Source organism: Pristiophorus japonicus, chromosome 1, assembly GCF_044704955.1.
Source record: "Pristiophorus japonicus isolate sPriJap1 chromosome 1, sPriJap1.hap1, whole genome shotgun sequence".
Taxonomy (NCBI): domain Eukaryota; kingdom Metazoa; phylum Chordata; class Chondrichthyes; family Pristiophoridae; genus Pristiophorus; species Pristiophorus japonicus.
Window position 1 is genome coordinate 170,087,207 of NC_091977.1, and position 18,340 is coordinate 170,105,546.

An 18,340-nucleotide genomic window follows, 5' to 3' on the forward strand; every position below is an offset into this window, starting at 1 on the left:
CATTGCTGCTCATTTCCGCTGAGTTCATGAGCACTTTAGCCTTCATCTGTGCATCTCCATGGACAAACCAATGAGTCCTTTCACACATTATTGCCCACAGTGAAATGAGAGACCGGCACAGATATTCAAACGCAAAATATAAAGATTTATTAGACCAGAAATAATGGATCCGCAAGACAAACTCATAATCAATTATCACCCTTGTACATTTCCTTATAACCCCCTATTCTGGAACTACGCTGCAGGGTCTCTGCTGTGGCTTCATCATGGCTCTGGGAAGGCTGCTGTGTTTACATCTGTAGCTGTAGAAGCTACAGATGTCCTTCTAGAAGACACCCGACCAGCTCTGGCCCTGGGAGGGCCGGCTGCTGACTGGGCCGCATCCTCCTCAGCGCCTTCAGTTGGAATTGGCTAGGGCGATTCCATGCTTCTCATCAATGGCACAGAGTGAGAGGTCTCAGCTCAGGACTGCTGAGATGTTGAGAGAACACATCAGGATCCTGGCCCGATGAGCCTGCGCCACTCCCCCAGGGCAGCACCTCACCATCCCCACCAATCTGCTAAAGCACAGTTGGGTGGGGTGGCGCGACACCGGAAGATCCCCCGTGGACCGTGATGGACCCAGCCATGATGGCAGTAGTCAGATCTCGTGTGGCATCCAGCTGAGACTGCATGAGAGCAGACACAGTCTCGATGCCACCAGAGATGACAGCAGTAAGACGCTCTGTGGCCTGTTGCCCAGAGCGCATGAGAGCATTCTGAGCTTCCAGGGCAGCGGCCATCCTCTCCAAAGAAACACTCAGATGTTGGTTCCCTTGCGCCTGTGCTGTAATGGCAGCTGCCACATCGCCCACAACACGTGGTATCACAGCTGGATCCACACAGTCTCTCTGGGAGTCCACCATCGTCTGCACACTGGCAATGATGGGCTCCATGGTGTGCGCAGAGCTGTCCACAATGCAGAAGGCAGACTCCTCCATGCTCCTGACTACTTGCGACAAGCTCTCGGGCACCCTTGCCATTGCCCCCAACATCTGCGAATGCATGGCCTCCACCCTTCTTTCATAAGCCCCAGCTCGTCTGAGTCCTCTGCAACAGAACTCATGTGTGAACTCTCCCCACGGAGAGATGGCACCCAAGGTTGCCTTTGCCCTTGACCCGGCTGCAGCCCGCTATGCCCCAGTGCATCACCCAGTGCAGACCCCTCTGTTAAATCTAACTGACCCGACCGCGTTCTCCCAGTGTCTGAGCTGGCGCGTGTAGGAAGCAGTGACATGGTGCTGGCAGCAGTGTTCCCCTCTTCATCACTCTCATCGGACGTGCCACCAATGTCTGCACTCAGCTCAAAGGTTTCGACCTGACTGTGGCTCACACTCACCTCAAGGGTCTCGGTCTCGCTCTGGCTCACACTCGGGTCTCATCAGCAATCACAAATGACAAAAGGGGTCCCATCAGGGTGAGGTAGGGCATTGAACCATGCAACAAGCAACTTGCACACAATCATAACCAATTGACTGGTAGACGCTTGGACTTTCAGGGAGAGATGGCATCAAAGGAAGGCCTTCACTTACCCATGCTGCCTCAGCGGGATCCACATGACCAGCAGCCACAGGAAAGACAACATGTGAGCCCACTAGCCGCTGCACCCTCACTCTATGTTACTGAGCTGCTGGATATTGGCCTTGCCCCCCACCAGTCCTCTGTTGCTCCAAACAGTTGTGGGAGACCTTGGCCTGCAAAGCAAAGAAGGGTTGCTGAGTGACTATATAGTGAAGTTTGGAAATAAGAGGAGGTGAAGGAGAGGCTCAGAGATGGAAGGTGAGGAGTTGGGGTAACATGTACTCACTTTCATCAGTCGAATGATGTCATTCAGCCTTTTGTGGCAGTGGGTGGCAGTGCAATCATGAATAGAAGTCCCCGACACCTCCACATCGATCTATCTCTAGGCATTAACAAAGACGGGGCGACTGGGTCTGCCTGTGTCTGGATAGAGAACTTGGACCAGGGTCTCAAGTTCCCACATCCGAGAAGATGCTGGCCCTCCTTAGACCTCTGGCATTAGCTATTCCTTTGCAAGCAACAGAGACAAACTCAGTGCTTAGGGCCTAGCTGCAAAACCTGCTCTTTAAGAAGGCCAGGGAGCAGCTGCCTCGTTATCAGCAAATCGGCATCAGCTGAATTCCGTGGCCCAATTAGCCACTCCACCCCCACACCGCTGGAAGGAACTCATTCCCGCCACCAACACCGCTCTGCTCCTTTATTTCAGCAAAAATGCTGAATTTCGCTGTAATGGTCGGCGCATTCATTGCGCCGGTAATGCACGCCAAAAAGCAGTAGGTGTGCCTTGTTTCAGGCAGTGGCCAATTTCGGCCACCTAGGCTCCAGTATCATTCTGGTTCATCTGCGCTGCACCAACTCCGAGGCCAAAGTATTCTTCTTCAGGTGCAGTCCCCAGAACTGAACTCAGTACTCCAGCTGCAATCTAACCAGAGCTCTAAACAATTGTAGCACAACTTCTATTCCAGTCAGTCTAGTGCAGGCCAGAGACCTCTCAGTTCTCAGCTAGGTCATGAGATGGTGGAGCACAAGGGAGTGTTGAATTCCACTTTATAGAATGGAGGGAGTAAATTATCTGATGTTGCACAGTTTACCTCACTTGAATTGTACCACCCGCCAGATGAGTTTGGAATGGCATTGAGAAAGTGAAGGCTGCAATTCCAACTGTGCTACCCTCCTGGTGCGAGAGGATGCATGATGGTAAAAGCGGACTGTAACAGGAGAGGTCAGGGATAGGGGGAGAACCATTAACCCAGATTAAGTGTCATTTCATGTTTCAGTTACACAACTAAAAATCTGATCCAGTTTTTGAATTCCCATCAGTGCAAGTAATTGTCACTTCTTAGCTTGTAATTCCCAAGTTCTGAAAAATGTTATATTTTAAAATGGCTTTTCTTTAGGGAGCAGTGACCCATTTTGTGTGATTGAACTGAGCAACGACAGACTGCAGACACATACTGTCCATAGGAGTCTCAACCCTGAATGGAACAAAGTCTTCACTTTGTGAGTATGAGTACAGTGATTTCCTCCTTTCTCTGTGCAAATGCACAGATAATAGTTTTCTGTTCCAACTACACAGCTTTTATCAGCTAAAATAAGTATCAGCAGCACTAAGGAAAAGTATGGATTCTCTAGTATAATTTATAGTTACACCAAAGTGATAGGATTGTAGCTCCAAATTTACTTTCCAAATAATTAAACCTATATGTCAAAAATTGTTTAAGAAAATATATATGTTGATGAAAAATTATTTTTTAAATGTTTGTTTGTCTACTCCTTTTCCCCTTCCATTCACGATTCCAGAAGCCAAGGGGCAGAAGTGCCCTGCTCCCAGTGCTGTTCTTAAACCGGCTATGAGAAGATGTGTGAGAGTAGCTTGGGGTTTTTGATCTTCCCTCCCTCTGTGTGGAGGAAAAATCTAGCAGTATGCTGACTGCAGAGGTCAAATTGGGAACAGCCTTCGTGGAGATTTGCCAGACCTGAGCTCATATTAGCCGTGCTGTGATGTGGTCCATTGATCATCAATACATTGTGCCACCTTGTCACTATAAGTGTTTTAAACATTATTTTCAAGACAGATTTTACAGTTGTGCTATAATTCTGCAGACATTTCTGATAAATCATTTCTAATAGTTAATGCATGGAGTTGTTGGTGAAATAGATCTAGTAAAATAAAATCCCAAGCACAGGAAAGAATTATAGAAAGACATTTATAGTATTGTAGGTGTTGTTGGAAAAAATGTAATGTCAATCTAGTGATCCTCTCTTTCTTTAAGTACAAGCTGACATCATTTATGTAAAACTTAGCCGAGTGCAATTTGTGTTACTTAAAATGGTCGAAAAAAATGACTTCATCTCATTCAAAAAGGTCAGGTTGTTCATCTCTTAAATTATACAGACTACAACGAGAGGCTCTCATGTACAGAGTAGGTAAACAAGAGGGCATACTGTCAGAGCAAGATGCTCTTTATTAGAATATAATCTGATTTATTGTGTCATTATTAGTCTGAAATGTAACAACCTACAGAAAATCATGCTACATGTGAGTTCATTTGATATTGTTATTGTATATTTTTATATGTATACATCTGTAATTATGCAAGTATCTATATCTTTGTCTCTCCATCTATCAATGATTGACCAAAAGACAATAGACTAAATTTTCACTTCACTGCCTGGGTGGTAATTTGGTGAAGCAGATCCATGAAATGAAAATCAGGCAGGTTCTACACCGAACATACAATTTGCTCAGCCATATTACCAGTCAGGCAGTTAAGCTGAAAATTTACCCCAGTAGATTCTGCATTCCTGTTTTTTCTTTTAGAGATGGAAGTGCCTATAACCTATTCCTGCTACAGACACGAGGAAGTTATGCAGGGATTTCACACAAGTGAAAAGCATGGAGAAACAATTTTCTGGTTGCAGTGGTGCCAGGACTAGCAGGTCACAAGCATATATTGCATACCACGTGCACTGATGGATCTTGCGCAAGTTTGTGGATTGGGCCCAGCACAGGAAACATGCAAGATGTGGGGACAGGATATTCCCTGCAACAGCACATTTAAAGAGCTGTTGCTGTGTCTTAAAGGAGCACTTACACATTTTGCTGTCTTGACATTTATTACAAGAATTCCATTCACTGGATTGGAAGAGATGGCTGAGGACAGTTCAAGTACCCATAGAGGAGGCAGGAGTGCCTCCTTTATCGAAAGAACCCTGGCGGTCACATTGAGGCATTGTAAAAAAGCAGGGTTGCTATTTTTGGGGTAGTGGAATAACCTCTCAAAAATCTACTGTCTAGTCAGCCTAGAAGGAGGTGGTGGAGCAGGTGAATGGTGTTTTATGTGCTGAAGTCAGGAAAAAAAGATCTATTTTGAAGAAGTTTGCCAAGATTAGTGTATCCTGCATTTAACTGCTTAACTGTAACTGTGTATGGCACGTCCACAACGAATACTTTCACCCTTATCATCTGCACTTTAACTATGGATGCAATAATATAATTTGTGAACCCTTTGAGCTACCTTTGCAGAGACCATTAACACAAGCACTCTACAAGATGGCTCCTTAACAGAAACTGTCATGTGATCTTGCCACATGACCTTTTATTGTTATTACATCAGTAATTGCATTATACCTGTAGTCCACTAGGTGGAGCTCTATTACACTGTTCCCTCCTTATTGAAGAAGTAATCATAACAAAATAATCATTATACGTAACTTGCATAGTATACACATATTTACAAATCAAACTTAACCACTGGTTTTCTGTTCCGAAGACGATACCTTCATTCTTCAACAGAACTTCCCAATCTTGTAGTAGGACTTAGACTCATTCTAGGCTAAGAGTTTTTTTCCAAGGGCTGACCTTGATCTACATTTTGATTCTCTACCACTTCAGACTCTTCATCTGCCTGACTTGGATTCAGACTTAAATTCTGACTTTCTCTTCGACTTGTTTCTAGTACATCTGATGTAGGATTTGCTATTGGTACTGTACTTGTAACAAGACTATCTGACTCAACAGAAATAATCGAATCATTCCAACTTTATACTTCTTCCACATCTGTCGGTAAAATATGATCAATGTGAACAAACCTAATCTTTCCATGATCAAACATCTTGACCAAATATGTGCGAGAGGCACAAATCTTCCCTACTCTTCCTAGTAACCACTTTAACCATTTATGGTGATGGTTCTTCATTCTAACCTTCTGATTCAATTTCACACTTCATCCCCTTACTCTACCTCTATCATGACTCTCTTTCTGTCTTGATTGTGCCAAACAACAAGAACCTGGTTCATGGCTGTCGTTTGAGAAACAACTCTGCTGGTGTTCTACCAGTAGTTGTATGAGGAGTATTCCAATAACTAAACAGAAAGTTTGCTAGTTTGTGGTCCAACGACAACTGCCATTTTCTTGGATTTGGATCCAACATTTGTTTGATGAGGGCACGTTTTACAATTGTACTTTGCGCTCTGCTGCACCATTTGAAGCAGAGTGGTATGAGGGAACGTTGGTATGGTTCACACCGTTTCAATCTGGAGCATCCACGATGCTGAGAATGACGTGAGTAGCACATGTAGCGAGTTGGTCTTACCGCAGGTGAAAGGTCCACAGCCAGATAGGGAATGGAGACCAGCAGGAAGAGCAGTGCAAGGAAGGTAGTGCAGGGGTCCCCTACGGTCATTCCCCTGCAAAACAGATACACTGCTTTGAGTACTGTTGGGGAGGATGACTCTTCAGGGGAGGGCAGCAGCAGCCAAGTTCATGACACCGTGGCTGGCTCTGCTGCACAGGAGGGCAGGAAAAAGAGTGGGAGAGCGATAGTGATAGGGGATTCAATTGCAAGGGGAATAGATAGACATTTCTGCGGCCGCAACCGAGATTCCAGGATGGTATATTGCCTCCCTGGTGCAAGGGTCAAGGATATCTTGGAGCGGGTGCAGGACATTCTGAAAAGAGAGGGTGAACAGCCAGTTGTCGTGGTGCACATTGGTACCAACGATATAGGTAGAAAAAGGGATGAGGTCCTACGAGATGAATTTAAGGAGCTAGGAGCTAAATTAAAAAGTAGGACCTCAAAAGTAGTAATCTCGGGATTGCTATCAGTGCCACGTGCTAGTCAGAGTAGGAAACGCAGGATAGCTCAGATGAATACGTGGCTTGAGCAGTGGTGTAGCAGGGAGGGATTCAAATTCCTGGGGCATTGGAACCGGTTCTGGGGGAGGTGGGACCAGTACAAACCGGACGGTCTGCACCTGGGCAGGACCGGAACCAATGTCCTAGGGGGAGCGTTTGCTAGTGCTGTTGGGGAGGAGTTAAACTAATATGGCAGGGGGATGGGAACCAATGCAGGGAGACAGAGGGAAACAAAATGGAGACAGAAGCAAAAGACAGAAAGGAGATGAGTAAAAGTGGAGGGCAGAGAAACCCAAGGCAAAAATCAAAAAGGGCCACTGTACAGCAAAATTCTAAAGGGTCAAAGTGTAATAAAAAGGCAAGCCTGAAAGCTGGTGCCTCAATACGAGGAGTATTCGGAACCCTGGAGAGGGCTCTGAGTTAGTTAGAGTGGGTGAGTGCTCAGATGAACAAGACCCCAAGAAAGAATGCAAAAGGCAGGAGGCAACAGAGCCAGAGTAGCACTGGGGTAAGTGTAAACCACAAGGTGATAGGAAGGGACAATATGTATGAATATAAAGGGGCTGCAGGAGGGATCAAAACTAAAAATCATGGTTTAAAAACTAGTATTAAAACACTCTACCTAATCGCATGCAGCATTCAAAATAAAGTAAATGAGTTGACGGCACAAATCATTACAAATGGGTATGATTAGGTGGCCATTACAGAAACGTGGTTGCAGGGTGGCCAAGACTGGGAATTAAACATACAGGGGTATCTGACAATTCGGAAAGATAGACAAGAAGGGAAAGGAGGTGGGGTAGCTCTGTTAATAAAGGATGATATCAGGGCAGTTGTGAGAGATGATATTGGCTCCAATGAACAAAATGTTAAATCATTGTGGGTGGAGATTAGAGATAGTAAGGGGAAAAAGTCACTGGTGGGCGTAGTTTATAGGCCCCCAAATAATAACTTCACGGTGGGGCGGACAGTAATCAAGGGAATAATGGAGGCATGTGAAAAAGGAACGGCAGTAATAATGGGGGATTTTAACCTACATATCGATTGGTCAAACTAAATCGCACGGGGTAGCCTTGAGGAGGAATTCATAGAATGCATACGGGATTGTTTCTTAGAACAGTATGTTACAGAACCTACAAGGGAGCAAGCTATCTTAGATTTGGTCCTGTGTAATGAGACAGGAATAATAAACGATCTCCAAGTAAAAGATCCTCTTGGAATGAGTGATCACAGTATGGTTGAATTTGTAATACAGATTGAGGGTGAGGAAGTAGTGTCTCAAACGAGCATACTATGCTTAAACAAAGGGAACTACAGTAGGATGAGGGCAGAGTTGGCTAAAGTAGACTGGAAACACAGACTAAACGGTGACATAATTGAGGAACAGTGGAGGACTTTTAAGGAGCTCTTTCATAGTGCTCAACAAAAATATATTCCAGTGAAAAAGAAGGGCGGTAAGAGAAGGGATAACCAAGGAAATAAAGGAGAGTATCAAATTAAAAACCAATGCATATAAGGTGGCCAAGGTTAGTGGGAAACTAGAAGATTGGGAAAATTTTAAACGACAGCAAAGAATGACTAAGAAAGCAATAAAGAAAGGAAAGATAGATTATGAAAGTAAACTTGCGCAAAACATAAAAACAGATAGTAAAAGCTTTTACTGATATATAAAACGGAAAAGAGTGACTAAAGTAAATGTTGGTCCCTTAGAAGATGAGAAGGGGGATTTAATAATGGGAAATGTGGAAATGGCTGAGACCTTAAACAATTATTTTGCTTCGGTCTTCACAGTGGAAGACACAAAAACCATGCCAAAAATTGCTGGTCACAGGAATGTGGGAAGGGAGGACCTTGAGATAATCACTATCACTAGGGGGGTAGTGCTGGACAGGCTAATGGGACTCAAGGTAGACAAGTCCCCTGGTCCTGATGAAATGCATCCCAGGGTATTAAAAGAGATGGCGGAAGTTATAGCAGATGCATTCGTTATAATCTACCAAAATTCTCTGGACTCTGGAGAGGTACCAGCGGATTGGAAAGCAGCTAACGTAATGCCTCTGTTTAAAAAAGGGGGCAGACAAAAGGCAGGTAACTATAGGCCAGTTAGTTTAACATCTGTAGTGGGGAAAATGCTTGAAGCTATCATTAAGGAAGAAATAGCGGGACATCTAGATAGGAATAGTGCAATCAAGCAGACGCAACATGGATTCATGAAGGGGAAATCATGTTTAACTAATTTACTGGAATTCTTTAAGGATATAACGAGCATGGTGGATGGAGGTGTACCGATGGATGTGGTGTATTTAGATTTCCAAAAGGCATTCGATAAGGTGCCACACAAAAGGTTACTGCAGAAGATAAAGGTACGCGGAGTCAGAGGAAATGTATTAGCATGGATCGAGAATTGGCTGGATAACAGAAAGCAGAGAGTCGGGATAAATGGGTCCTTTTCGGATTGTAAATCGGTGGTTAGTGGTGTGCCACAGGGATCGGTGCTGGGACCACAACTGTTTACAATATACATAGATGACCTGGAAGAGGGGACTGAGTGTAGTGTAACAAAATTTGCAGATGACACAAAGATTAGTGGGAAAGCGGGTTGTGTAAAGGACACAGAGAGGCTGCAAAGAGATTTCGATAGGTTAAGCGAATGTGCTAAGGTTTGGCAGATGGAATACAATGTCGGAAAATGTGAGGTCATCCACCTTGGAAAAAAAAACAGTAAAAGGGAATATTATTTGAATGGGGAGAAATTACAACATGCTGTGGTGTAGAGGGACCTGGGGGTCCTTGTGCATGAATCCCAAAAAGTTAGTTTGCAGGTGCAGCAGGTAATCAGGAAGGTGAATGGAATGTTGGCCTTCATTGCGAGAGGGATGGAGTACAAAAGCAAGGAGGTCCTGCTGCAACTGTATAGGGTATTGGTGAGGCCGCACCTGGAGTACTGTGTGCAGTTTTGGTCACCTTACTTAAGGAAGGATATACTAGCTTTGGAGGGGGTACAGAGACGATTCACTAGGCTGATACCGGAGATGAGGGGGTTACCTTATGATGATAGATTGAGTAGACTGGGTCTTTACTCATTGGAGTTCAGAAGGATGAGGGGTGATCTTATAGAAACATTTAAAATAATGAAAGGGATCGACAAGATAAAGGCAGAGAGGTTGTTTCCACTGGTCGGGGAGACTAGAACTAGAGGGCACAGCCTCAAAATACGGGGGAGCCAATTTAAAACCGAGTTGAGAAAGAATTTCTTCTCCCAGAGGGTTGTGAATCTGTGGAATTCTCTGCCCAAGGAAGCAGTTGAGGCTAGCTCATTGAATGTATTCAAATCACAGATAGATAGATTTTTAACCAATAAGGGAATTAAGGGTTATGGGGAGCGGGCGGGTAAGTGGAGCTGAGTCCACGGCCAGATCAGCCATGATCTTTTTGAATGGCGGAGCAGGCATGAGGGGCTAGATGGCCTACTCTTGTCCTAATTCTTATGTTCTTATGTTTCTGCTCATGAACTGTGCTAATTCTTCTGAACAAAATTGCGGCCCATTATCAGACACAATTTCTTCTGGGAGATCATATAAAGAAAAAAATCTTCGCAAATTGTCCAGTGTTTTACTTGTTATTTTCTACATTTTACTAGCTCAGGAAAATCTATAAGTAACCTTTGCCACACCCTGGGAGGCTATGCCCATGGCTCTAATGATACTGATGGTGGTCTCTTGATCACCAATTGATGTGTTGTACACTGACTGACGATGTATATCTTTATCTAAACCTGGCCATCATAAGTAAATGCGTGCAAAACTCTTAGACAAGCACATTCCCAGGTGCTGGTCATGAAGACCTCATAACAATTTGGATCTGAACTTATTTGGGATATCTACTCTTGCACTCCACATGATACAATCTTTATCCACTGATAATTCATTCTACGAACAAAGTATGGTTGAATACCTTCCTCTGATACCAGGTTTGGCCATCGATTTGCTATGTAATCATACACCTTTGACATAACTGAGTCACGTTTGGTTGTTCTACCAATCTCTTCAGCTATGACTGACAGTTCATCATTCCTGAAAAATAGAACATTTCTTTCCTATTGGGTGTAACTTGTGATGGGGATGGCAATCTGGACATAGCATCAGCCTTACTGTGATCAGCTGATCATCTATACTCAAAGTCATACATAAATGCTGACAAAATCAAAGGCCATCTCTGCATTTGAGCTGCAGCTAAGGTTGGAACTGGGAACTTTGGATGGAGGATTGCTGTCAGGGGCTTATGGGCAGTAATTATGGTAAACTTACAACCAAACAAGTATTTGTGGAACTTCTTGATCCCAAAAATCAATGCCATAGCTTCCCTTTCGATCTGCGCATAATTCCGCTCACTGGCACTGAGAGTGCATGAAGCAAAAGCAATTGGTCTCTCCTCCCCACTATCTAGTACATGACAGATCACTGCCCCAACTCCATACAGAGAGGGGTCACATGCTAGCTTGATCTCCTTAGATACATCAACTGCCTTTTACACTCTTTGAATGCTGTGACACATTCTTCTGACCACTTCCAATGGACCTGTTTTTTCAACAGCTCATTCAGTGGATGTAACACTGTAGCCAAATTTGGTAGGAACTTCCCATAATAGTTCAAAAGACCCAAAAATGATCGAAGTTCAGTGACATTGTTGGGAGTGGGTGCATTTCTGATTACATTCAGCATTCCTTTGGTTGGATGTAAACCATCTTTGTCTACTCTGTGCCCTAAATACTCCACTGAGTTTTGAAATAATTCACACTTGCGCGCAGTCACTCGTATTTTGTGCTTCTCTAGCCGTTTGAGCACTTCATTCAACACGTTATTATGGATTTGACTGTTTGGTGCTGAAACAAGTATGTCATCTAAATAACATACTACCCCTTCAACGTCTTGCAGAATCTGGTTCATCACTTTTGGAATATTGTGGGGGCAGAAGACACTCCAAATGGTAGCCTATTAAACTGATATAGGCCTAGATGAGTATTTATATTGAAGCATGACTTGGACTCCTCATCTAGCTCAAGTTGTAAGTAGGCATTTGTGAGATCTAACTTTGAGAAGATCTGGCCACCTGTCAGCGCTGTGAATAAATCTTCCACATTTGGTAATGTATTGGGGAGATTACCCTCCAGAACCTGGTTTACGGTTACTTTATAATCATCACACAACCTTACCTTACCATCGGTACAACAACAAGGGGTGTAACCTAATTACTTCGATCTACCTTCGAGATAATGGGCTGGATTTTCCAGTCTTCTGCGTTCTGGGTTTCACCCCAGAGCGGCTGCAATGACAGCGGTGAGGGCTTCTGGGTGGGCGGTCAGCCTCCGACACTCCGCAGCGATCCTCTGGTCCAGTTTAATGGCAGCGCTGAGAAGCATCACCTGGAAGAGCTGCGCCCAGTGTGCCATGCCCCTGGTTGCGAAACGGGCACAAGTTTGAGCTCCTGCCCGACCTGGAAGTGCACCCAGAAGTGCACCCGAAATGACTGGCTGGGAAATCAGGGAGGTCCTACAATCCCATCGGCGAAGAGGTGAGTAATGGACTCCTAAAGTAAGTGTGATTGTTTTTTCTTTTAATTCTTATAGCGATTTGTGTTGTGGTGGCATGGGCAATATTTTGGGAATGTTTTATTGGGAATTTTTAAAGGTTTTTTCTCTCCCCCCGCAGCCCCCCCCCCGATGTCTCTTGAAGCGCTCCCGGCCATGCTCTTTAGCTCAGGAGTTTCCCATCCTTGCGCCAAGGTAGGTGTACAATGCCTCCCTTAGCACTGCGCCCCTTGACTCATGGCCCAGATGCCCAAACCGAAATACTAAAGTGCAAAATATTCCCGGCCATTAACTTTCCCGCCCCGCTGCCAGTATCGCCCCAAAAACATATAAGCCTAAAATCCAGCCCAATGTTCTCAGATTCTAGTCTTTTGAGTTCTTGCTCACCTTTCTCCTTGAGTGCATATGGTATGGAACGTGGCTTGTAGTAAACTGGCCTTGCATCCTCCTGCAGTCTGACACTCACCTTGAATCTTGGATCGGAGTGCCTGTTTCGCAGAACACCTTCGGATACTGCTTGATGACGTCATGTTTCAATGCAAATTTTGTTTCCACAAGAAAAATTTCATTCCAATCCAGCTTCAGTGATCCCAACCAATTTCTTACTATTAAGGCAGGCTTGTCTCCTGCCACTACTATGAGAGGCTAACTCTGAAACTGACCCTTGTATTTCACCGGCATGGTGACACTTCCCACAACAGGGATTTGCTCTCCTGAGTAGTGTAGCAGCTCTATCTTAATTTCTCCAGTCGAAAATCACGCAACTTGTCAAGATATAGCGATTCCAGTCCTATGCTCATGGATGTACAAGTGTCAATTTCCATGCATATCCTGATTCCTGCAATGTATACTTGGATGATGCTACTTCACGAATCGCTGTTATATACCTTTGTGCTCCTGTTGACATGTATCTCCAGAAACTTCTCATCCTGTTGTTTCTCTTAAATGCTATGTAGTGTCTGGTGATTTTGACTTCTAGCATTGAAAGTCGCTTTACGCTTCAGTCGGCACACCTTTGCAAGATGCCCAGTTTTCTTGCAGAAGAAACACTCTGCCTTCACATATGGACAGTTCCAGTCCTCAAGGGAGATGGCACCGTCAGAACCTGCGGTGATTACAAAGTAACTAACAATCGATTCTCCCTGCAGAATCAATACCCGCAACCAAAGGCAGACGATTTATTTGCGATGCTGGTGGGAGGAAAAACGTTCACGAAGCTGGACTTGACCTCGACCTACATGATGCAGGAGCTGGAGGAATCATCAAAGGACCTCACCTGCATCAACACGCACAAAGGTCTCTTCATTTACAACAGATACCCGTTTCGGATTCGATCAGCCGCGGCGATATTCCAGAGAAACATGGAAAGCTTGCTGAAGTCGGTCCCGCACACCGTGGTCTTCCAGGACAACATCTTGGTTACAGGTTGAGACACTGTCGAGCACCTGCAGAACCTGGAGGAGGTTCTTAGTCGTCTTAATTGTGTGGGGCTCAGGTTAAAATGCTCAAAGTGCATTTTCCTGGTATCTGAAGTGGAGTTCCTGGGGAGAAGAATCACGGCGGACGGCATCAGGCCCACCGATTCGAAGACTGAGCAATCAAGGATGCACCGAGACCACAGAACGTGACGGAGCTGCGGTCGTTTCTAGGACTCCTGAGCTACTTTGGCAACTTCTTACCGGGTCTTAGCACATTGTTAGAACCATTGCATTCTTTACTATGTAAAGGAGATGAATGGATATGGAGTAAAAGCCAAGAAAATGCTTTTGAGAAAGCTAGGAAACTGTTATACTCAAACAAATTGCTTGTGTTGTATGATCCATGTAAGTGCTTGGTACTAGCATGTGATGCATCGTCATTATGTGTTGAATGTGTATTGCAATAAGCTAATGAATCTGGGAAATTGAAACCGGTTGCTTATGCATCCAAAAGTCTGTCTAAGGCTGCGAGGGCCTACAGCATGATCGAAAAAGCGTTAGCGTGTGTCTATGGGGTAAAGAAAATGCATCAATATCTGTTTGGGTTCAAAGTTGAATTGGAAACCGATCATAAACCACTTATATCCCTCTTTTCTGAAAGTAAGGGGATAAATACGAATGCATCGGCCCGCATCCAGAGATGGACGCTCACGTTGTCTGCATACAACTACGCCATCCGTCACAAGCCAGGCACAGAAAACTGTGCCGATGTTCTCAGTAGGCTGCCATTGCCCACCACAGGGGTGGATATGGCACAGCCCACAGATTTAGTTATGATAATGGAAGCATTCGAGAGTGAGCAATCACCTGTTACCGCCCGACAGATTAGAACCTGGACGAGCCAGGACCCCTTACTGTCCTTAGTAAAAAAAACTGTGCGCTCCACGGGAGTTGATCTAGTGTCCCATTAGAGATGCAGGAAGAAATAAAGCCGTACCAGCGGTGCAGAGATGAAATGTCCATACAGGCAGACTGCCTCCTGTGGGGTAATCGGATGGTGGTGCCAAAAAAGGGCAGGGACACTTTCATTAGTGACCTCCACAGTACCCACCCAGGCATTGTAATGATGAAAGCGATAGCCAGATCCCACGTGTGGTGACCTGGTATCGATGCAGACTTAAGAGTCCTGCGTGCACAAATGTAACATGTTCTCAGTTAAGCAATGCACCCAGGGAGGCACCACTAAGTTTATGGTCCTGGTTCTCCAAACCGTGGTCCAGGGTCCATGTCGACTACGCAGGCCCATTCTTGGGAAAAATGTTGCTTGTGGTTGTAGATGCGTATTCCAAATGGATTGAATGTGAGATAATGTCGTCAAGCAAATCCGCTGCCACCATTGAAAGCCTGCGGGCCATGTTTTCCATGCTTGCCTAACAATGGGCCGTGCTTCACCAGTGCTGAGTTCAAAGAGTTCATGACCCGCAATGGGATCAAACATGTCACTTCTGTCCCGTTCAAACCAGAGTCCAATGGTCAGGCAGAGCGAGCAGTGCAAACAATCAAGCAGAGCTTGAAGAGGGTAACTGAAGACTCTCTGCAGACTCGCCTATCCCGAGTCCTGCTTAGTTACTGCACAAGACCCCACTCGCTCACTAGGGTTCCCCCCACTAAACTGCTCATGAAAAAGGCACTTAAGACAAGGCTCTCGTTAGTCCACCCTGAGCTATATGAACAGGTAGAGTGCAGGTGGCTTCAACAGAATACATATGATTGCGCAAATGTGTCACGCGAAATTGAGATTAATGATCTCAATTATTTGTGTTAAACTATGGACAAGGTCCCAAGTGGCTTCCCAGCACTGTCGTGGCCAAAGAGGGGAGTAGGGTGTTTTAGGTCAAATTTTCAAATGGACTCACCTGCAGGAAACACTTGAACCAAACCAAACTCAGATTCACGGACTATCCAGAACAACCCACAAAAGACTCTACCTTTTTCGACCCTCCAACACACACACAAGTGGCAACTGACCCAGCGGTTGACCATGAAGCAGAACGCATCACCTGTAACAGCCCAGCAGGACTAACCACATCCAGCAGCCCGGCAAGGCCAGCTGCGGAGCAGCCCAGCGAGGGCCCAACAAACGACTCACCAAAACTAGCATTTGCACCAAGACGATCAACCAGGGAAAGGAAGGCCCCAGATTGACTCACATTGTAAATAGATACACTATTGACTTTGTGGGGGGGGAGTGTTGTTATATATGTAAACCTGTAAATACCTTGTTTAAACACCAGAGGGCTCATTCCCTGGCGTCCCAAGAGATCCCACAATCCCTTGGGAGCACCTGTACAAAAGGAGGCCACACAGGATGGAGAGGCACTCTGGAGACCTGAATAAAGGACTATGGTCACACGATACTTTGAGCTCACAGTATCTGGTCAGATTCTTTATGCAAGACATAACAACTACCATATTCCCAGAATTAATAAAAAGAAAGTGCTATTGTGGGGAAGGGGACAACTGCCCAGGCCCACACTTCCCCCAATCCTAGCCATGTTCTATTGACCTCTTCATGGTCCTGGGCTGAGCACCATGGTTGTCATTAACATAAGTAGGGTTGAATGAATGTTTCACCCCTTACAAAGCATTGAGGAAATTCCCAGAAATTTGGAGATCCAGCACAACTGAATCTCTTCACACAGAATTATGCTGGGAGACGGTCAGAACTTTCAGGGCCTCTATCTGTATGAATTGTTCAGTAATTTGGAGATGCTTAAACATGGTGTTCGGTTTCTGCTTGTGGCAAACACATAGTTGACCAAAACAAAAGTTACAATGCACTCAAAAGTAACTTCTAAAACAAAGTACATTTATGAATGACCATCCTTATTTGTGGCCAGAAATAGCATTTCATGACATCAAAAAAATACATTAAATTAAACATAAATAAAAAGTTCCAACTAAAACGTGAGATAATACATAATATTAATGATTAAAACAATATATGTAGGCAAATTGTTAACCAATGATTGGTGGTACAAGTAGAATTTGTAAAGATATTTAAGCCTCACTATTTTCTGTCACTATTGAAGACATCAAATATAGGTTAAATTTCTGATGTTAAGGGCAATTGCAAAGGGCAATGGTCGGGGTGGAGGTGAAGGTTTGACCTTGGACCTTCCCTCCACCCGAATCACCCAACTTGGGGCTAGAATGTCCACTTTTGTGCTAATCGCCCAAAAATGGGCGTTATTTCCAGCGTGAGCGGTAAAAAAGGATTTTCAGATTGGCGTCTTCACGCCCATTCTCAAAACATCTAGTTTACATTTTTTAAACTGGGCGTTACCGTGAGCGATATCAAACGGGCAGTAGCGTTAAATTTCTTTGATCTTCTGCCGTAAAGTGTGGCCGTTCTTAACAACGGCATGGTAAAGCTCGATTCCCGCGATTCTGGAGGTCATCATCATCATCATCATCATAGGCAGTCCCTCGGAATTGAGGAAGATTTGCTTCCACTCCTGAAGTGAGTTCTTTGGTGGCTGGACAGTCCAATACGAGAGCCACAGTCTCTGTCATAGGTGGGACATATAGTTGTTGAGGGAAGGGGTGGGTGGGACTGGTTTGCCGCAAGCTCCTCCCACTGCCTGCGCTTGATTTCTGCACGCTCTTGGTGTTGAGACTCGAAGTGCTCAGTGCCCTTCCGGATGCACTTTCTCCACTTAGGGCGGTCTTTGGTCAGGGACTCCCAGGTGTCAGTGGGGAAGTAGCACTTTATCAGGGAGACTTTGAGGGTGTCCTTGCAACGTTTCCGCTGTCCACCTTTGTTCGTTTGCCGTGAAGGAGCTCCGCGTAGAGCACTTGCGTTGGGAGTCTCGTGTCTGGCATGCGAACTATGTGGCCTGCCCAGCGGAGCTAATCAAGTGTGGTCAGTGCTTCAATGCTGGGGATGTTAGCCTGAGTGAGGATGCTGATGGTGCGCCTGTCCTCCCAGGGGATTTGTAGGATCTTGCGGAGACATCGTTGGTGATATATCTCCAGCAACTTGAGCTGTCTACTGTACATGGTCCATGCCTCTGAGCCATACAGGAGGGCAGGTATTACTACAGCCCTGTAGACCATGAGCTTGGTAATAGATTTGAGGGCCTGGTCTTCGAACACTCTTTTCCTCAGGCGGCCGAAGGCTGCACTGGCGCACTGGAGTTGGTGTTGAATCTCCTCATCAATGTCTGCTCTTGTTGATAAGAGGCTCCCGAGGTATGGGAAATGATCCATGTTGTCGCGGGCTGCACTGTGGATCTTGATGACTGGGGGGCAGTGCTGTGTGGTGAGGACAGGCTGGTGCAGGACTTTTGTCTTACGGATGTTTAGCGTAAGGCCCATACTTTCGTATGCCTCAGTAAATAGGTCGACTTTATTCTGGAGTTCAGCCTCAGAATGTGCGCAGACGCAGGCCTTGTCCGCGTACTGTAGCTCAACGACAGAGGTTGGGGTGATCTTGGACCTGGCCTAGGGCGGCGAAGGTTAAACAGCTTCCCACTGGTTATGTAGTTTAGTTCCATTCAAACAGGGAGCTTGTTGATTGTGAGGTGGAGCATGGTAGCAAGGAAGATTGAGAAGAGGATTGGAGCGATGACGCA

The 18,340-nt window shown here is 45.2% G+C and overlaps 1 protein-coding gene across 5 annotated transcripts in view; it reads left to right on the forward strand.

Moving 5' to 3' along the window:
* The window catches only part of mctp1a (multiple C2 domains, transmembrane 1a), a 979,537-nt gene that overhangs the window by 593,049 nt on the left and 368,148 nt on the right, over positions 1 to 18,340 (forward strand). For all 5 annotated transcript variants that reach the window (XM_070884895.1, XM_070884861.1, XM_070884869.1 and 2 more), the window contains one exon: positions 2,958 to 3,060. In XM_070884895.1, coding sequence (XP_070740996.1) covers positions 2,958 to 3,060 — 103 coding nt within the window. The remainder of the gene's footprint in view (positions 1 to 2,957; positions 3,061 to 18,340) is intronic.